This window comes from Drosophila virilis, chromosome 3, assembly GCF_030788295.1.
Source record: "Drosophila virilis strain 15010-1051.87 chromosome 3, Dvir_AGI_RSII-ME, whole genome shotgun sequence".
NCBI lineage: Eukaryota > Metazoa > Arthropoda > Insecta > Diptera > Drosophilidae > Drosophila > Drosophila virilis.
Window position 1 is genome coordinate 3,803,116 of NC_091545.1, and position 21,506 is coordinate 3,824,621.

At 42.0% G+C, this 21,506-nt stretch overlaps 3 protein-coding genes across 5 annotated transcripts in view; 1 reads left to right on the forward strand and 2 right to left on the reverse strand.

Moving 5' to 3' along the window:
* The window catches only part of LOC6623083 (neurobeachin-like protein 1), a 39,961-nt gene extending 31,771 nt beyond the window's left edge, over positions 1 to 8,190 (forward strand). For both annotated transcript variants that reach the window (XM_015175598.3, XM_002046286.4), the window contains 3 exons: positions 34 to 148; positions 5,533 to 5,710; positions 5,767 to 8,190. In XM_015175598.3, the coding sequence (XP_015031084.1) occupies positions 34 to 148; positions 5,533 to 5,710; positions 5,767 to 5,932 (459 nt within the window). In that variant the 3' untranslated portion in view covers positions 5,933 to 8,190. The remainder of the gene's footprint in view (positions 1 to 33; positions 149 to 5,532; positions 5,711 to 5,766) is intronic.
* ImpL2 (Ecdysone-inducible gene L2) lies at positions 8,126 to 21,239 on the reverse strand. 2 transcript variants are annotated; one of them, XM_015175486.3, is made up of 3 exons: positions 21,007 to 21,239; positions 9,552 to 10,364; positions 8,126 to 9,274 (listed from the first exon to the last, which is right to left on the reverse strand). In XM_015175486.3, the coding sequence occupies exons 1-3, from the start codon at positions 21,010 to 21,012 to the stop codon at positions 9,260 to 9,262; spliced, it is 834 nt and encodes a 277-aa protein (XP_015030972.1). In that variant the 5' UTR covers positions 21,013 to 21,239; the 3' UTR covers positions 8,126 to 9,259. The 2 variants fall into 2 exon arrangements, with proteins under 2 accessions (XP_015030972.1, XP_015030973.1); XM_015175487.3 differs by lacking the exon at positions 21,007 to 21,239 and adding an exon at positions 12,122 to 12,256 and having other exon boundaries at positions 8,127 to 9,274.
* On the reverse strand, positions 12,122 to 13,032 carry LOC138911094 (uncharacterized). Its single transcript, XM_070208276.1, has one exon. It carries the CDS (start codon positions 12,400 to 12,402, stop codon positions 12,307 to 12,309), a length of 96 nt encoding a protein of 31 aa, XP_070064377.1. The 5' UTR covers positions 12,403 to 13,032; the 3' UTR covers positions 12,122 to 12,306.
* Positions 21,240 to 21,506: the final 267 nt, after the last annotated feature.

The following is a 21,506-nucleotide window of genomic DNA, read 5'->3' on the forward strand; positions in this document are numbered from 1 at the left end:
ATATAAAAGTTTGTTTTGTTGTTCTATTCACAGGACGGCACTGTCAATGTCTACACACTGCAGGAGGGACAATTTGTGCGTACCCTGAAGCCCATTGGCTGCACCGAATCCTGTGTGCAGATCTCCTACGTAACTGTTTCATATCATGGTGAGTTATTCCAGCTGCGCCTGCGCGTATGCAAAGTATTTGAAAGCCAACTGGCCCAAAGTATGCTGCACGTCGAATAGATTTTGGATTCCATTGAGAGTTCTGCTTGTTTTTCATGGGTTCAAGCGTCAAGGCGTCCAGTTTGAACTCGGTGGCACCCCCAAGTCGATAAGATAAGCCGCTTCCGTTTGTGGGCTGGGGGTAGGTTGGATGAACTGGCCCCATTTTTATCAGTCCTACAACTTCGAACGCATCGCCCGAGGCACATTCTCACGTGAACCCGATTTACACTGTTGTTGGCAGAGCAAACAATTTCAAACAATTTAATCAACTGGCAGCTCGCTTATCAATGCCCCGTAAATTGCCACACACACACTCGCCGATAGTGCCACAAATATCACGTGACACTCGTGAATGTCTCTATATATAAATATATATATGCTTATACTGAGTGTGTGGTCATGTCTGTCACTCGACTTTTGTTCGTGCCTTTTTTCTATTCGTCATGGTTTCAATTTGTACAAGTTCTCTGCTCGTATCTTATCTTAATATGTTCTAATAAAGCTAGAGGGCTTTCGACCAGGGAGCACTACTTGATGACTTAGCCTGAACCAAGGTTAGGATTTTGTCAACTGTTTCAATCAATCAAATTTCTGTCTCAGTTATCGCAACATTTTTACAAAACATTTGACCTCATTGAGTGTCATAAAGTTGTGCAAATCTATCCATCTATTCTATTACTCGATATATATATATCCCTGATCAGCCTCAAATTTTGAGTCTATCAAGCCTTTTCAACACATGAGAATCGCATAGAAGGGCAAGTTATCAGAAAAGTTAGGAAAACTTGTTCTACGATTGATATACTAGATTATTACCCGATTGCGTCAAATTGAGCTCCATTTTTGGACTCGTTCGCTAAGCTATTGCAAAGATCGATAAATATCGATTTGCAACTCGTGAGAAATGCTGCGAGTTTTCTCAGGAGCGCTTTTCTAGGTTTTAGCAAAATTTAAACCACCGCAAAGGAAAATTCTAGAAGAAAGTTCCCTAAAAGAGAACGTCAAGGTTTGGAATCCTGCCCCATTTCGGCACGGTCCAGGTCAGGTCAGGCATAGGTCAGAAGTCCAATTCCTGAAGGAGTATTGCGCCAGATCTAGATTAATCTGCATTCCTTTAGGGTGTCGGCAGACGAGAAGAAGCCGTAGTTTGTCTTTTTTTTCGTTTGTAGAGTATCGTCTAGTTCGCATCTTTTCTATGTGTCTGTCTCTGTCACAGTTAAATTCCAAAGCTCAAGTGCAGACGCCGCATAAGTCCAAAATTTCCCCATAATAAATCAATTTCTCCGCAATCAGCTGCTGATTATCAAAGCCCGCACGCTTCACATTTTTTATAATTGAGTATCAATGTATGCATATAATGATATACTCAAATATTATACAAAACTGAGCCACCTATATATGCATATATATATATATATTTATTTATATGTGTACTTTATATACATATGTACAGCATTTGCAGAACCTGTCAGGTGCAGTCAGGCAGGCCTCTTATCGAGGAGGCAGAGTGTTATAAAATATTGAGTATCGATTAATATTTTGCAATATCCGGCAGCAAGTTAAACCAGAAATTCCAGAAGGCCACAATTTATTATTTATATATATAATATATACCATGAGATAATCCGTTAATTGCTATATTCAAAATTATATAAAATATATGTAAACATCGTAGTTAGGAGACAAAAAAGGCAATGAAATCAGAGAGTGCGAGTGCAATAGAGTGAGAGTATACGGTACTTGAATTCGTGAGAATCACATAGAAGGGCGAGTGCAAGAGATTAATTAAGAGCGAGAGTGAGTGTATATGATGCTTAAATTCTTGAGAATCACATAGAAGGACGATTGCTAGAGAGTAATTTATGTTGAGAGTATACTTGAATTCCTGAGAATCACATAGAAGGGCGAGTTGTCAGAAAAGTAAAGCACACTCGAACTGTGATTGATATATGAGATCATATTACCCGGCGTTGCTAAAATTTTAGCTTTTCAACCCATTTAAAATATATTACTGCTTACAAAATTAAGCCCCCATCTACGCCCAGTAGAATGGATTAATGCAACCGATTGATCACGTTGCAAATACCATTTTGGGCGGGTGTTTGAAAATCATATTCAAAACTAAAACAAAAGGCCTCTATTAACTGCTTTCGGCCTTGGGCTGGACCTGTCAAAATCGGTTAGACACGAATTGATTACTTAATATGGAGCTGTGCATCGATCGCCAATCAGGCAGTCGGTGAGTCAGTCAATCAATCAGAGTCAGTGCAAACAGTTCTGTATATAAAGATATACGTATATATATATTAAGTTTTATAAATCAATTAAATTGAATCGCCTGCCTTTTGGCTTTATAGGCTGTTTTTATTGCGTTCTTGCCCAGCTCAATTAACGACATGGGTTTAATTAAATGTCAAACTTTGTCAAAGCCCTCCCCTCAGACCGCCTGCCCCGCCCCTCAAGCGATGGACTGCTTATCAATTCGAGCTCAAATATGCGCATTCATACATCACACACACACACACAAATACTTGAGCATTATTAATGGAATCAAATCAAAAGCGAGCGAACGCGAACGAGTCCCGCAATCGCATCACAGTCACACGACCCGACGACCGCCTTCGATTCACAGCACCCCTCTCCTATGCCGCGACACCCTCACCTATCCACTGTGTGCGTAGCCCCAAAGAGCCAGAAAGAAGAGTGCACTTATAGGAGGGACCCGACTAGAAGATACCGTCTACATAGCTACAAATATCCAAAATTAATATATATTCATATTTATTCCTATTGGATTAGGGTTACTTGAATTCATGAGAATCGCATAGAGAGGCCTTATTTTCGATAGTGAATTAGCGTGAGGAGTGAGTGAGAGTGGTAGAGAGAAAGCGAATATGAGAGCTATGGTGATTTAGAACGATTTAACTTACTTATTAATGAGAAGGGGAAGAAGGGCTTGGGAGACAGTAAGCTATAAATCATATGCTCTTTCATACACTTCCTCGCACAGTCTAAGACACACGCTATACCACTATCGAAAATATCGCCTCTCTATGCGATTTTCACCAATGAATAAGAGTGAGAGAGTTAGGCAGAGTAAGACCTAATATCAATAAATGAAGGACTCATTAGTTTAATAGAGCTTATAACATTTAGACTGGCATTAAAACCCCTTCCTCCTGTGTATACCCTTTACGCATTTTTAATGGGTGCAGCGTATAAATATGTAAGCGAAGACTCATTCATGACATTTATTTTTTTAAGGCAAAATTTTATGAAATAGTAAAACTCGGGAAGGGGCGCATAGAAGGCGACATGTGTGTGTGAGTGTATATATATATGTATATATAATATACATATGTGTGTGTGTGTGTGGATTCTAAGGAAAAAAAGTGCCGGACATGGAATGGGAACTTTTTGAATGAATGTAAATGTCGCAATTGGCGAGAATCAGACCAAAGACTCAAGACTGAAGACTGAGAAACAGAGAAGCATGATCTTTGAAGACTGAAGAGGAGAAGGAGGAGGAGGGGGAGGAGGAGCCTATGCAAACTGGCTACGGCACGGTTATTTCTAGTTTCAACAAAATCACGTGGAAACAGGCCATTCGTATTCCGCGTCAAATACTCGGAAACGGACAAAAAACTAAAATCAAATCAAATAAAACCTAATACGATCTCTATATCAAGTATATCAAGTCAAGAGGGCACTGGCACTATGTTCTCTCTCTCCCTCTTCCTCTCCCTCTCTCTCTATGTGTCTCTTTTTGATTCTGCAGCATTTGGAACGGGTTTTGAGTTTTCTTTTCATTTCAATCAATTTCATTGGCAATGCTCACTGATAAGCCCCAACTACGCATCGCTTTAATCATCAACATTCTTGTCGTCGTCGTCGTCGTCGTCGTCGTCGTGATTGTTGTTGTTATCTTCAGAGAAGCGTGTCATAATCTTAAATTCCATGTTGTACGTTCTTCGATGTGCTGCAGGTTATCAATTGTCAACGGCAAGTGGGCCGGACCCAACAACTCCGGCCCATTGGCATTTCCAACTGCGTAGAACCCGTAGAACCCAACCACTCGACGCAACGCACCCTGCCCCACATATCGCAATCTTAGGCTCTATCTCATTAACCCTCCCCTCCCCCTCCTCTCTTTCTCATTGATGTAAGTCGTTGCGCTCGTTAAACAATAAAAAAAAAAACTAAACATTTTGTACTTGAATTAAGTACAAATGTTTGCAAAACCTGACCGTACCCAATTCTTGTTTCAAGATCTTTCATAATTTCAGTTGATAAACTCAAACTAAGAAATTCCCTATGCTTGAGGCTTATTTTAAGCTTATGTCTTCTAGAAATATGTTTGGTTTTACTTGTCTTTAGATTAATTTACTTATAAAGAAAGTTGTTAATTGCAAACTCAGTAGAAAACTGAGTAGAGTTTAGTCAAGCTCAAGACATTTTTGACTTATTTGAAGCATGTAAATTCTTGTTAGAAATAAATGCTACTTAAATTAAGTACAAATGTTGGCAAAACCTGACCGTACTCAATTCTTGTTTCAAGAACTTTCATAATTCCAATTAATACACTCAATTTAGGAAATTTTGTATTTTCTTGGAGCGAATTTTGAGTCTCATTTTAAGCTTATGTCTTCTTGAAATAGGTGTTTTTTACAGACTTTTTTAATTCTGAAATTTGTCACTAAGAAAACTTGGCAGGAAACTGAGTAGGGAATTGCAGACTTATTTGAAGCAAGAAAACTCTCGTAAGAAATATTTCGTACTTAATATATGCAATTTTTTCTTATTTTATCTTTATTTTGCAAGGCAAGCATGATTCATATTTTATTCCAGAATATTCAAGAGACTTTTTTGAATATTTCAAAAATCGAATCTAATTTATGCAAAGTTTTCTCATTTAACTTGCGAGGCAAGCATGAATCATGCTTAATTTAAGAATATTCCAGAGAATGTTTGAAATAATTCGAAAAAATCGAAAATGAAAGTATATCGGATTCATAATTTAGCTTTATTTGTGAATATTTAATAGAATGGCAATTTTTTAAAAAGGTAACCAAAATTCGAAGCCAGCATTCATAGCTGTGTTTTTCTCTCAGTGTATCAATGTCAGCCTGCGATAAGAAAGACGTCCACAGATGCAATATTGCATCTTACCCCCCACCCCCCCCTCCTCCACCCAGCCCCCTTACCCGAAACGCTGTCCGTTTGCCAAGTTGATTGGCATTTTGTGGCAGTTTCTTTGCTGATGCCTCCGGCCGCTTATCAGACTCTTGACGTCAGCATTGAATTGATCTTCTTGGTCGGCAGGTCACATCGCCTTCAGCGCCTTGGACGACACCTCGCACTCGGTGCACGTGTACAGCATCAATGGGGCCAGCCTGGGCTCCAAGTATGTCTCCGGCCGTGTGACGGGATTGGCCAGCGCCTCGGACTATCTGGTGGTGGCCGACGATGCCGGCGACATAACCATGAGTCGCCTGCACGGGTGAGTCCGAATCAAATCCCAACTAAAACTAAGCTAATCTTAATAACGTTTTCCAGGCTGAAGCCCGTCTTTGACATTCCGCTGCATGTGCCCATCCAGACCGTGGTCGTTACGCCGGGCAACACGCACATCCTGGCTCCGTTGCGGGATGGTCGCCTCGCGGTGGTCGCCGTGCAGCTGCCCCTCGCCGGCAGCAAGAAGCATTCCGTGCTCAATGTCTAGACGAACTCCGGAGCAGATTCTCTGCCCGGCAAGAATCAACTTTTGTCTCTTTTTGGCTAGTTTTTTTTTTCAGTCACATTTTAATTCTTGGAATTTGCGCATATTTGTCGTATTTGTTCATAATTTGTTTTTATATATATATTTATTTTCATGTCGTTACGTGCCAAAAAAAAAAAAAAACAAAATGGAAGAAAGAAAAGTAAATGGCCAAAAAGCGGGCCAACATGTTAGGTATCTGCCGTTGGGTTCGCTTCAAATATATACATATACATATATATAATTTTAATTAATGTATCTGCAAGATACTCGAATTCCAATTAGCCTTAAGCAATTCCCTTGAAATCTAGCTACACATCATACCCAACATCCTATACCCTATAGCATATATACTGTATTTCGTATGTACCGAATACCGTATTCCGTATACCGTATACCGTATTTCATATATACCGTATGCCGTATTCCACATATACCGTATACCGCATACCGTATATACTGTGTACCGAATGCCGTATACCGTATACCGTTTACTGTAGACCGTATTCCATATATACCGTATAGCGAATACCGTATACCTTATGTACCCAACACCCTGTACGCCATACCCTATCTATGCAGCATTTCTTTTGATTGGCAATTATTCAGTCGAGTCGCTTGGCTACGTGGGGCTTCGCGCGCGCCTTCCAATTAGCTTGACAAATTCGTATAAATCATTTATCATTAGGCTGACGGTTTTTTTATTTCTTTATTTTATATATAAATTAGCACATACGTGCCGTCAAACTGGTTGCCGGCAAGTCAACCGGCTGTCTTCCCCTCAGTCCCTGCTCCACCATGCCCCATGCCCCACGCCCCAATCTCCCCCCTCTAGCCCGCCTGCCATTTCCGTTTGCCTCTGCTGGCTCGTATCTCAGGCATCTGAGTCACGCGCGACTTTCAAATTGGCCCCAAAATCTGCCCGGCAACAGCGCGAGGTGGCGGCAGTTCAGCCCAGCCAGGCAAACTGGGGCCAAATGCCGTATTTTTTGTTGCTTACAAGTGGGAAACTTTCGTTGAGAGCAAAATGTATCTGCAACTGCAACTGCAGCTGTATCTGTATCTGTATCTCTCCCATTGACAACAAGTATTATCCTAAAATTAGAGTCCGTCCACGAATCCAACTAAAAAAAAAAAAAAATTGCTAACGAATACGAATTTAAAGTTTTGCCAACAAATTCCTTTCGATGAGCGACGTTTTTTTTTTTTTCGTATTTTTTTCTTTTGGCCTCGTGCCAAAAAGTTAGTGCAAACCCTTTTAGCCCCTGGCCCGAGACAACCTTTTCCATTGACAAGTGACAATATACAAAAGAGGATCGCTTCGATCCGACGCAAAGGTTTTGCTTTCCGATGCCTTCAACTTGTTAAAAGCGCACAATCAGCACGTAATACTAGAGATTAGCTACTAACTTTGCCTAACTTCAACTTCTTTTCTACAAAATACTTAAAACACATCTTAACTAAATGCGATAATACACTTAAACAATTTAGTTCCAATTGCGAACATTAGCATCTTTTTAACTAAATACTTATGTCAGGGCTGCAAATCGATTCGTAGTACTGGAGATCTCTAGAGATCCTGACTAATTGAGCAATTGTTGAGCAATCCACGCATCAAAGCGAAAGATAGGTGGAAATGTCGCATAAATTTAAGAAGAAGACTCTTTCAGCTACGTATTTAATGATGTTCGATCTTGGACAGATAAATCATTTTGTACTCGTGCAAAAATTTGAAGCAATAAATGTTTACTGATTAATTGTTTAGCAATCCACGTAACAATGTGAAAGAAAGGTGAAAATGTCTCCAACTTGATTTAACATTTAGAATTTGATTTATACAAGTTGAAAATTTGATATACTAACAAAATCGAAAGCCTAGCCGAATTTTCTGCTGATTTTTGGCTTATCCAAACCGATTTGCAGCCTTGACTTATATACATATATCTATATATAGCTATATACGTACAGGCGTTTGCTCGTTATTTGTTGTAAATGAAAACAAAGAGTTCTTCGAGTTTAGCTGTAGTTCATAATATCACACTGTATAGATTGTATTGTACGATTTATCAATAAAATGTTGAGAAACGAAACCAAAAAGAAGAAAACAATTACAATTGTTTTTCTTTTATTATTTTATTTGTATTTATTCAAAAAACAAACACTTTAAATTAATTCAATTAGCAGTATATAAAAATAAAAAAATATTTAAAAAAAAAACATAATTCAGTTCAATTAGCTTATCGAAATAAAACATAATATGATGGTATAGGTAACTCTTCTGCGTTCAATATATAGGGTATGTGTGTGTGTTTTGTGTGTGTAAAATTAAAGACTGTTCTGTTAACCCAGTGAATACTTTATCGTATGCGAATATATAGATATAGATGTATGTGTGTGTGTTTGTATGGACGATGCTGGTTCAATAAATAAATTTGTAGAAAATGAGAACGTGTATTCGTGAATTTATAAACTCGTGAATTCGTAAACTCGTGAATTTATGAACTCGTAAGATTATGAACTCGTGAATTCATGAATTCGTCTATTTGTGAATTCGTGAACTCTTGAATTCGTGAATATGCGAACTCGTGAGTTCATGAATTCGCGTATTTCTAATTTCGCGAATTCATGATTTCGTGAATTCGTGATTTCATGATATCGTGCACTCGTGATTTCGTGAATTCGAGCTGAATTTGTAGATTGATTGGTTTGGTGGTTTGTTGGTGGTTTGTTGGTGGTTTGTTGGTGGTTTCTGGTTGGCTCATAGCCACACATATATTAAGTAACGGCCAATTAATTAACGTTAACTAATGTTTCCTTTTTGTTTTCTTTTGCCTGAATCGTTAGGAACAATCATTGCTACTTACATAACGAGATTTGTTTACCTGACGCAAACTAAAACTAAAAATTAATAATAAGTATAAGAACTTAAACAAATATTAGTTGTGCGGCGGAGACATGGGGGAGGCGAGGGGAAACTTGATATATTCCCGCATTAAATTAGTATTCGTAAATTATTCGATGTGGAAAGAAGAAGAGGAAAACGGTGCTTTTAAGATTAAAGTCTAAGCCGGCATTAGATTCTAGAGTTCAACTTAGGGCTAAACTTTGTCGTTTCTCCATTTTTTTTTTTGGGTTTTTCCTATTAGTTATGTTTTTTTTTTTTTTTTTTTGTTTTTTATGTTTTTTGTTTTGTTTTGTTTCTTTGTTTTCACGCATCTTCAAAGGCATTTGATCTATCTAACTAACTAAAAATGTGGTTTCGTCAATCCAATAGCCTTGTGTATGGAATCTTTAGTCTTGTTCCTTCTGCAATGAGTCCAAGGTGGGGAGAGGGAAAAATCCAAATTAGAATTTGAGATCAAATACAGTTGTAATCGATTTATCGAGTTATCGATTTGTCGAGTTATCGATTTGTCGAGTTATATAATTATCGATTTATCGAGTTATCGAGAAATCAATTCATCGAGTTAAAGTTTTATCGATGTATCGATTTGTCAATTGATCGAATCAACGACTTATCGATTTATCGACTTGTCTAGTTATCGATTTATCGACTTATCGATAGATTGTGTTAGATACTTACAAGTACGGGGTAAACGAAGGTATCGGCCGAGTCGCGGCCAACGGCATTATGCGCTATACACTTGTAGTTGCCCATATCCTCCCATTTGAGATCGGAGATGAGGAGATCACCGGTGGGCAGCACCTTGAAACGATGGCTCTGCACGATGTCCTTGTCCTCGTTGTTCCTCCAGGTGATCTTGGCATGGGGATTGGCGTGCACCTTGCAGGGCAGCATTACGCTGGAGCCCATCAGATCGAGATGCGTTTTCTCGGTGTAAATGATACGCGGCTTCTGTGGACCCGGATACTGTTTCTCGGGCACAATCAGACCGCCCAGCTCCTGATCGGAATGAGCCGGATACACCTGAGTGCTGGCATAGATCGTCTTGGAGCCGGTGCGTCCAATGCAGGTATAGGTGCGCGGTCCGCTCAGCATATGATCGACAATGTGCACGGATCGGACGCGCACAATCGCCGAGGGCGCATCCTCCGAGAAGGTGTTGGGCGCCAGATTGTCAATCTCCGAGAGCGGCACACGGCCGACGACCCACTGAATGCTCGGCACCTGGGAGCCCATCATCTCGCAGGCAATCTCCAGGATGGCGCCCGGTGCCTGTTGGATTTTCGTGGGCGGCGTCTTGGTGAACTTCAGCCAATCCTCCTCGAAGGCGCGAGCACGACTGTGCTTCGACTGGGGCGACTCCGGCTCCGGCTCAATGGAGTTGTCCACATCATCGTTGCTCTCGTCCACGATGTCCACGGCGCGACACTGGACGCCCGAGAGGCTGCCAAACAGCAGCAGCGCTATAGCGCACAGATTTAAGTTCATTTTCTGCAAGGAGACAAGGACAGGAGGCGTGTCTTAATGATACTGGCTGGAGACGGAGGATTAAAGTTCAAAATCACACGACGCGACTCAACACGACTCGACTATAATATAGGTTAATAAACCCACGATGACAGCGCACAAATCATTCTCCTCATCATCATCGTCATCCACATCATCAATCTCCTTATCAGTTATCAGCCAGGCGAAGTCCCGGGCCAGCTTTAGCCGAGGCTATAAATCACAATGTCGACTGATACCGCCTCGCTGTGGCGATCAGGGCCCCTCAGACTGTACCTCGACTATTGCGAAATATTTCATAGTATATGAAATTCTGATAAGAATTTTCTTTCAGGCATTTAAGAAATAAATGCCATTTGTATATATTTGAATTGCATCTAAAATTCACTTCATCAAATATTTCTTTTACTTAATCCAAACTCTTCGAGTTTAAATGAACTGTTTATCAGTCTTTCTCTCTCTCTCTCTCTCCCACTCACTCTCCTTCTCATTCCTTTTCTCCCTCTCTTCATTGGAGATCTGCAATTCATTTCAATAAATATTTCCTTTGCTTATGCCAAACTCTCCAAATTTGAATTCCTTAACTCTCCTGTTCTGCCACTCACTCTGCTTCTCTTTCACTCTCCCGCTATCGCTCTCTCGCTCTCTCTCTCTCTCTCTCAGAAGAAGTTTAATTGCCGGCGATCTTAGAGCGTGACTTTGTAAGTTGCCTGCCAGGCGAGATAGCCGAGGTTCGAATCCTGTTAACTACACACAACGTTTTCTGTATTTTCATTTTTTTTTCCATTTTTTCAGGCTTGTGGCTTTCCATTCACATTCACACTTAACCAAAAAAAAAAAATAGACTCAATTTTTTCAAGTCCAAAATAAAGTATTTTAAAAAATTGTAAAACAAACTCAAGAATTTACTTTGAATAAAATCGACAAATCGACCAATTACCCAAGTTTTTCCTATTGCATCCTTTTTGAGGTGAGGGAGCTGCGGATTCCACCCCTTTTCCGCTGCCGTATCGAATCTTGCGTGGAAGATGTTGTGACCGTTCGACTGGCCAATTTCACAATATCACGCGGTATGGGACACCGCAAATAGAACGAAACGATGATTAATTGTGGCGGACATGGGACAAAGAACTCACGTAGGCAGCACGGGCGGCATTTAAGTGGATCAGAGAACCAAAAAGTATATACATACATCGAAATTGAAATCACATTTGGTGTGACGTCAGCTCCTTGTACGTAGCACGCCGCCCACGCGCCATGGATCAAAGGCCGCACATTGGGTTGCCAACACCGACCGTGTATACCCTACCCTAACAAGCGAAACGCCGCGAATCAAGTCGCTTCGCGTCGCATCGCATCGCACGTCTAGACAAGGGCGTGACCATTGAGTTATTCAATAGGTTCGACGTCGTCGATTTGGTCTATTTTGCATATTATATTATTGGGTAGAGAGGTGGACAGGGGGGGAAGGGGGTCTCTCACCGAGTACCCCGAGTTTGTCTGGCGTTTTGCTGGGCGAGTGTTGCATCAGAAAATTTGGACTCGATTTGCCCTTCGGAGTGGGTTTTTTTTTTCATCGTTTTTTTTTTTTTTTTTTGCTGATTTGCTGAATTTTTTTGAAATTCATGAAATACGTTTTCGCGGAATTCTCCACTTTATCAGGTTGTCGACTATTTGGCATTGAAGAGGCTCGAGGGGTGGTTCGTTCTGTAGTTTTTTGTGTTTTAATTTGTTGAACTCACCTTTTGAATTGATTTCTTTTTTCTCTTCCGGTAAAAAATGTTTGCAAATTTCTCCCTAACTGGGTGCCGTAAAATAACGATGGGCGGTCGCGTCTTCTTCACTTGTTCTAGTTGTTGTTGTTGTTGCTGTTGTTGTTGTTGGTGTTGTTGGTGGTTCGATCCGCGAACTGGTTGCAAGCTCTTTGTTATGTTATGAAGGAGTTTATCAGCTCTAAATTGTGATGGCTTCGGGTTTGGGCCTTCTGATTGAAATTCAGCAGCAATTGAGTTAACACTGACATAGGTACGGCGCGGTTTGCCGTTTTGGTAGCGTTGCAGTTTAGTTTTGGTGAAATTTTGATTGTTTTTCTTTATTTTGCACGCAAATGCGCTCGATTGTGATTCGGTTCAGTTCCGGTTCCGGAGCGTTTTATAAAGCGTTTAGCAAAATGTTCTCTTCACTTCTCTCTTCGCTACTTCTTCTTTTTCTTCTTCTTCTTCTTCTTCTTCTTCTTCACTGTGCCTTAACGTAGCGTATGTCCAGCTGTCGGCCTGGGCACATTCGTATCTCTCTCTCGCTCTTTCTCTCGAAGAGTTTGTTGGCAACGTTGTTTGGGGGCTTTTGGGGTAGGATTCAGCAAGACTCCTTCTTGGTGGCAACAGCTAGTTGTGGTTTCTTGGCGCGGCACTCTTTCGAATACGCACGGTTCATCGACATTACAAGTCAAAGGTGTATGTGTGTGTGTGTGTCGGCTATGTCAGCGGCTTTGGCTGCTTTCAATTTTCTTTCTTTACAAAACGCGCTTTGGTGTCGACCAACAAAAGAAACGGTAAACGTTGACGTTGACGTTGCAGTGGAAAACGAGTGGCAGGCGCAAGCGTACACTTAAGTTGTGTTCAACAGCTGAAAACTGTCACAGAACTGATTCGGCAACGGCGCCGACTTCACTTTTATACGCTCAGCCCAGAGCTGGCGACGCCGGCGTCGCAACGTCGCAGCGCTGCCTGTTCGCTCGCTCCCTTATGCGCGCGCTCTCTCTCTCTCTCTCTCTCTCCCACTCGCACGCTCACCCGCTCACCCGCTCTCTTTTAGACAGCTCGCTGCGGCTGCGGCTGCTGCTGCCGCCTTGCCCCTCTTCGTGACTGAGGCTGGGGTTCGTGCACTTCGGTTTCGGTTGCGGTTACGGTTCGGGCCACGAGATGCTCGAGATTCACAAATTAAATGCCATCGCTGATCGAGCCGGAACGAAACGGTTTTTGGAACCGGCCCAAAGAACAGTTCATTTTTCGAAGAACATTTTTATTTGGCAGTTGTTTGATTTGAATGCAGTTTGAGTTGCAATTGCAAAGTCAAAGTGGGAACACTTTTAACTGGGTACAGTTGCAATATGGCATGACCCGCGCACTTTCAATTCCTAGCCAATAGTTGTTTTACCCTTGACTCAATGCAGTCGGAACCAGTTGACAACGGACAACAATTCAAATGTATGGCAATGCGTACACTGAGCGAAAAAAGAACCAGTACCCCAGTTCCCGTATATGTGCTGCAATTGTTGTGTTTGTTTGAAACGATAAACTGAATCTAAATGCAGGCAGTGAATCGTACTACCTAAATTTCTATACCTTTCTGATTTCTTTGCATTGGTTTTTTTTTTTTTTTTTGCAGTGTAGCAATTCTTGTGCTGCTTCTTTCTACCGCATTCGTACGTGCCAGGCGGCATGGCTTTTTGTCGACTGCGGCTGCGGCTGCCCAGGCGAGCAGCGCGGCTTGGTGCAAGGTTTCCATTAGCCGCGACCCAAGACGCGCTTGTTCGCTGTCTGTTTGTCTTTCCCCAATCCTCACCCCCCCCCCCCCCCCTCCTATCCCTGTCAGTTCCCCTTCCCCGCTCCTTGCACTATTCATTGCAATCAAGTGAGTGCCAGTTTGTCTGGTGCGATCGGTCGTCGTTTGAGGGCAGCAAAAAAAAAAACCACAATGCAAGCGGCACTGATTGCCAGCCCGGCCCAAGCTAGCTTCGTGAGAGGGGGAGGGTGAGGGGCTGGGGGGGCAGGGGCAGCCACAATGGCAGACAGACTGGCAGCAATTCAACAGATCGCGTGTTCGCTTTGCGCTGTGTGTGTGTGTGTGTGCGAGTGTGGGGAGGGGCAGAGTGGAGGGGGCAGGTAGAGCTTGTTGCTGGGCGGCAGCCAGTTCATGTTCTCCTCTCCACGCCCCGCCCCCCTAGCCACATTCGTTGCGCTGGCTGTGACTAGTTTTATTTATTTGTCGGCAAGTTCTACGCGAGCAATATATATTTAATGCCCATTACACAAATCGCACCGCGACACGCCCTCCCCCCGCCCACCCTCCCTCCCGCTCGTTTTTTTTTTGCCACATTTGGCAGCTGGCAACGATTGTCGGCGAAATTCAATTGAATGATATGTTGCAGGTGCTCGAGCTGATGTCTCGTGCCGCCCAGCCCTTTGGAGACGCAAGAGACGGCACGGCACAGCTCAAAGACGCGGCTACGTAACAGCTTGACGTAAGGGCGTAAGATGGAAGATCGATAGATCAGCGAATCGATCGACATATTTGCTATCGATTCAATTAACAGCGCAGCGTTGGGGCCTTCATTGATGTTCCAGGAAAACGCAGTCGCAATACGAATGCAATACACTGAGCGAAAAAAATGCCTATACTAAATGGATTTCCTAGATATCTAAAATCTAGCACATTCGGTTCTCAGATATTGCCAAGCAGAAAGCAGATATCCATAAACTTATATGCAAAGGATTTTTGGCATATGTTAAAATATTATGTTAAGAAATATGTTAAGTGTAAAATACTTATTACCAATTTTTTGTAGGCTTCAAATAAGTTCAAGTAGAATAAAAATACCAGTACATTTCGTTCTCGGATATTGGATTTTGGAATCAAGAACTTATATTGAAAATATTAAAAACGTCTTGATTTAAGTGAGAAATAGACTTAAATAAAGCAAAACACATACAAAAATGCTCTTTGCAAACATAACAATTAATCGATTGACTATCTAAGCCTTAGGTTTAGGTACTTTATGCAAAAAGTTCTTGAAATAGGAATGTGAAGCTAGAATCAGGCTTTCACACTTAAAACAAGCATTTGTAGGCTTAAAACAAGCCCAAAATATGCTCAACGCAAGCAGAACCGTTTGAGTACTTGCAGCTTGACTGGCAAAGTACTTGACTTTTTCGCCAAGTGTATCAAGACAATTGCCCAAAATGAGCTCAAACAGACCAGATACCATACATATTCATAGGCAGCGGCTAGAGGCTGGCAACAAATGGCGATCGATCGCGACAAAGCATCAATTTATTACCTCCCGAAAAAAATAAAGAAACTAGCGAAGAGAAAAAATAAAAATAAAATAAAAGAAGATACAAATTTCCTAGAAATCTGCGGGCCACAAGAAAGAAAGGTCGAGATCTCTGGCCGAATCGTACGATCGTCCGCGCGTATGTGGCGATCGTATGATCGTTGCCATCAAAGCATTTTGATGGCAACCAATTATTGCATCATGCCAAATGCAACAACTAGGCGAGCACTAGGCGGCAGTGCTCGACTAGCAGATACCCTGTCGTGCTTTATGATCATCAGCCTCCCAATATGGCAGATTGTTCTTAAATAACTTGGTTGCCTTTAAATCGATCTATGTAAAACTTTCAGGGATTGCTTCTGGCATGAAAATGTGTGCCTATGCGAAAGCCTGAAGCTCTACCTTTAATACAGAGTTCTATTCATAATTTGCGAGATGTGTTCTTAAATAACTTGGTTGCCTTTAAATCGATCTTTGTGAAACTTTCAGGGATTGTTTCTGACATGAAAATATGTTCATACATCAAGGCTTGAAGGTCTACCTCTAATACAGAGTTCTATTCTATTTTTGGAGGAAATGTTGGCAGATATCAAAAAAGTAAACTATTCCTATTTTCCGTTCACTATGCGAGAGTTCCCATATTAAATTTGGTGCATCTAGCTGGTATTGTTCTCGAGTTATGCTTAAAAAACCAAGAGTCAAAATCGATATTTATCGATTTTATGAAAATAAACGAAGATATCGAAGAGAACATGTTAAGCTGATATACGAAACAAACGTACCTGGCCTGATCAGGAATATATATGTACATATATACTATACTGGGCCCTGACAAAAAACATAATGCCTCTTTGCCCATTTACAATGGGTTCAGGGTATAACAACGAATGGGTTGTTCGAGCTCTGAGCTCCGGGCAGGTGGGCGATCTGGTTGGCTGTGTCTGTGTCTGTGGCTGCAGCAAAGATGCACACTTGTCTAGCAAAAATTGGCTCGCTTCCGCTAATGGAACCGAAAGATACGCTGCACAGTCGTCAACGTTTTGCGCACTTAGCTGCTAATTAACGTCGTGCAAAACGGCCAACGGCTCCGACAGCTCCGACGGAGCGGCCACCGGAACTGGGCTGAGACGCGGCTTAATGGCAAGGGGTGCGGGCTGAGGCGAGGGTAAACGGCTCATTCAAAGTCAGCAAACAGACGGACAGAGGGACGGACAGAGAGACGGACAGACAGACAGAGATATGCAGTTCGGGGAAAGATAGTGCAACATGCAACAGCCGAGACGAGGCACACACACACACACATATATATACATGTGAATTGCAGGTTGTACGAATCACGTATGCATGTGTGTGTGTGTAGTCTACACCGGGTGACGACGTGAGAAAATTCATGTGCATGCCACAAATTCTGTGCCGTTGCCAATGTGGGTTTTATTTTCTGTTTTTTTTTTTTTTTTTTGGTTTTCATTGTGGCCTGTCATTGATAAAGTCCAAAAAGTGCGCTTGGCAACAGCCTCGACCGACCTCGACCTCGCACAGTTCGCGTTTCCTTGCCGGTCGGCGTATTCCAAAGAAATGCTCTACAGGCAAAATTCCATTGAATTTACGAGCTCTAAACGTTTTGAGGTTAGGTTTTGCATGACGTGCACTTCTCTAGCTGAACTTGAATTGACCGTTAATTTCGCTTTCTAGCGTGCCTTAGAGAAACTCGCATACGTATAAGATCTTTGCTTGCTACGTATAACAGTTGCTGTACACACATGCATTGCGTTCATGTTTGTAGTTGTGTTTAAGGCAAATGTAATGGAAAATTTTTGAAACCACTTTTTTTTCTCGGTTTTTTTCTGTTTTTTTGGGCCTGTGGAAAATTTTGATGTACGCGTAATCATAAAGAATTACAATTAACGCTAATAGTTGTGCTGTTAATACGCATTAGCATTAACTAAGTAATATATGTATTTACTGTGCTCATATCTAGAAAACGTTCGCACTTCCTCAAACGTTCATTCATATACGACGTACGCTGTGTGTGTGTGTGTGTGTGTGTGTGCTATTGTAATTTATCAATTAACCTATGGAGTGTGCTATGCCTACATTTTTGTTATATGTATATTGTGTGCGTGTGTGTGTGTGTGTGTGTGTGTGTGCTGCTTCTGCTTCTCTTGCATTCTTTGCGCGCATAATTTGAACTAGTTTGTGTGCGTGTGTGTGCGTGCCCTGTCTCTGGTTACCTTTTGTTGGGTTGTGCAACCAAAATGAGCACCCAACACCACCGACACCAGCTTATGACCATCGCCGACCACCACCGGAGTATCCGAGCTACTCCGACTCTCGCCCAATTCAATGCGGCGATTGCATCAGCCATTTCGACGCTGACGGCGGCAGCGCAGTCGATGCCAGCGCAGCGATGCGTTTGCAGTTGAGCGCGTTAAGGCGGCAAAGCCGAGCATAAGCCATAAGCCAGCCCTTGCCCTTGTCTCACTCTCTCGCTCTTGCGCCTTGAGTGTGTGTGTGTGTGTGTGTGTGTGTGTGTGTGTGTGTGTGAGTGCGTGCTAAGCTGTAGCGCTGAGTCATAGCGCAGCAGGTGGCATTAACATAGACAAGCGAGATTAAGTCTAATAAAAAACAAAAAAAAACCCTCAAGTATAACAGTTTGGTGCAGCATTGACGGATTTTGGGATTCACGTAGACATTTGCTACGTCAGAGCATAATAATATAAATTAAAATCAGTCTAATTAATTTGAATTATGTGACAGTCATTTTGCCATATACATACATACATACATAATTTAAATGCGCCTATTTCGTACTGCGCAGCCTTTGCCCGTCGAGACATACATATGTATATGTATGTAAGTTCCCAAATTTATTCTAAAACAACAAACTGTAGAAATAGTTTCGCAGAGAATAAAAACAAGACTCATTCATGCTAAAAGATCTGATGACGTGTGTTTTCAACTTTCCGCTATTATCAACGCAAAGTTCATTAGAGCTTGAAAAACAATTATGGGCCATCTGTATGTGGTGTGTGTGTGTGTGTGTGTGTGTGTATAAGAAAATAATGAAAAAAGGGGGCTCGTTGCTCCACACACATACACATACACACACACACACACACACACACACACAAGCACTCATCGGGGACAGGGCCAAACGCGGCAAATACCACACAATTAGCAGTTTCTCTTTATTGACAGAATTTAACAGTACACACACACACACTTAAACATACATGCATATATGTACGCTCGTGTCGCGCCATCTATTGACATGTATTTCTTATTGTTTCTATAGCAGCATAATGTACGCTCTGTGCCTGTATGTGTGTGTGTGTGTCACGTCACACGAAATTCGCCGCACACGCACCCACACCCTTCGCCCATTTGGCCACTTGGGGGCTCGTCTCTCGCTCTGCCGCTGGGCCAGCGCAAGCAGCGGCAGCGACGCACATAAACGCACACGCGCACACAAGCTGCTACATATATGTACATACATATACATATATACTCGAAGCGAAGAGCGGCATTTGCCTCGTAGCTTCATGCTCCAGCAGCAGCAGCAGCAGCGCTGTTTACTCTTTCTCTTCTTTACGAATTGCCGCTCTTGCGTTTTTCTCGCTTTCGCTCTTGATCGCTGGCATGCAAATGCGGCGTTTGCAAAATGCAAAATGCAAAATTGATTGCCAAAGCGAATGCCGTTGATCCGTCCGTCTCTGCCGTCTCCCGCTCCCGTTCTATCTCGTTCTGCCTCCCGCTCAAAAGCTGTGACGCATTTGAACCCGCCAACCGCCCGGCCCTGCCCGTCGCGTCCCGTTTACCCCCCGCGCAGTTTCGCTGTCACCTCCAGTCGACCAGTGCTCCGCTTTGATAATTTCATATGTGCATATTTCATTGCGCTTTTCGCCTTCAACTTTTTTTTTCAGTTTTGATTAGGTTTTTGTTTTTGTTTTTTTTTTTTTTGTTTTTTTTTGCTTTTATTAAATGAATGGCAATTTATTACACAGCGATGTGATTATTAATTGCTTTTGAATTGATTTTGCCAGTCGATTCTTTTGGAGGCGGGCAACGGCAAAGTTGCAACGGCAGCTGCGACGCTGCGACGCTGACAGCGACGGCGACGGCGACTGCGTGACCAGCGCAACGCGCGCAGTGTGGCCAATTCTGTGCGTGAATGTCTCGAGACGCACGTAGCCCAGTCCCAATTGGAGATGTTTCCAATCAGACTGAGTCACCAGCACCAATTTAAAAGTCGCTTTTAAAATCGGTTTTAAATGTCAGAGCGTCAGATTTTCGATACAAGTGCAGTTCAAATTTCTGATTTGCAAAAAAAAAAAAACGAAAAAAAAACTGAAGCAGATTCTCAGCTAAAAGTTTATTTTTCCATATTTTTTTTTTGTCATTCCCAATCAGCGCTTATCCCATCCTTGGACTGTCATTTACTTAAGGAGCGGCTTGTTATTGTTTATGCTTCGGTACATAAAAGCATATTTCTGTTTAACCGAACCGCCTGAGAAGTGCTAAACACACTTGAGAACGGAAAAGTCACAAATTCAGAATTTACGTATCCCAAAAGCAGAAGAAGAAAACAAAATAAACGCAACATAAACACAGATCTGAGCATCAGATTCGAGCAGACTTGACGGCGTCAATCCTTGCGGATGTGCATAAGAAATAAAAAAAAAAAAAAGCACAACAACTTTAGACTTTAGACAATTATTTATAGGCACACAAAAACGTTTAAATTGTTTGATTAGCATTTCTAATTAGCTTTGATCCCATTGTCCGGCATTCGCAATCTCTACCTGTTTTACACGATGGGTCACACTGTTGCTAACCCGCGATTAGATCTGTGCGTCGCAATTTCCGTAGGCCCCGACTTATATAATTGTATGTAATAACGGTGCAATCAAGCTCAAGATTAATCTATTAATGATGCTACCCGAGAAGACCCCGAAAAGCGCCCCAACGAACAATTTATAAAATTTTACAAATATCCAATCGGAAAACTTCTATTCTGGCAGCAAGATAGAAAAACTAGAAATAAAAGATTGGCTTTGAGACTCTGAAACTGTAAACGCCTTTTCAAACTGTGAATTGGAGATTTGGTACTTATATAAGATATTGTATTGGAAAATATTATATATGTCCAATTGGAAAACGTCTATTCTGGCATCAAGATAGAAAAACGATGTAAGGCCTTATGACTCTCAAACTGTCAACACATTTTCAAACTGTGTTTAGTTCATCTATTCCTATATGATACCTATATGAAATTCCCTTACCAATTCCTATATGAAATGTATTCCTCTCTAGACACAAGCCCCATATACCCTTTATTGCCCCGCTAACAGGGTATGCCAATTGTTATTTAAGTGAAAGAGGCACCGTTACACGAGCTTAGATAACCACAGGTGACAGGTGTCAGGTGTCGCCGTGACTCAATAAAAATACGTTTGAACTGATAAAAAATAGCAAGTATTCAATGAATTTTTGGGCAAAAAAAAATGCGTCACATACTTTTTAGATGATTAATTTGTTTGAATGTGAAAATATGATAAGAATTGGACGTACCTGCATTTTCGTGTATTTTCCTTAAAGATTTTCCACTTGCTTAGCGCGCTTTTCACTTTTCCGCAAACACTTTCGCGCTATCCTTATCACGTTCTAACTAGCTTTGCGCTCTCGCTCGCTCTTTAAGTTAAGTTCCGTTCCTTTTTAGTTTATTTATTTATTTTTTTTTTTCTGGTTAGATTCTGGTTCGCTGCGCTCGGTGCGGTTCGAGATGTGACTGGTGGCTAGTGTTGTACTGTGCGGCGAAAGGTTGAGCATCGATGCTTTTATATCGGGCAGCCGAATTCAACAAGTGCGCCGCGCGCGCTCGTCAAAGCGACGGCAAATTGGACTCCATTCGGCTTATTAACAGTTATGGCGTCGCTGCCGTCTCCTTCTTCGCCTGCGCCTTCGCCATCGCCGTTTGCCGTTTGTTTGTCGTCGCTGTCTTAGTATTGGTATTTGCATTTGTATTGGTTTTGCGGCTTCTGATGCTGTCGTCGCGTCGGCAGCGTCTTAGC

Excerpts from the sequence above, each read along its gene's own strand:
- LOC138911094 (XM_070208276.1), bottom strand. The coding sequence starts at position 12,402 with ATGTCAGTGTTAACTCAATTGCTGCTGAATTTCAATCAGAAGGCCCAA.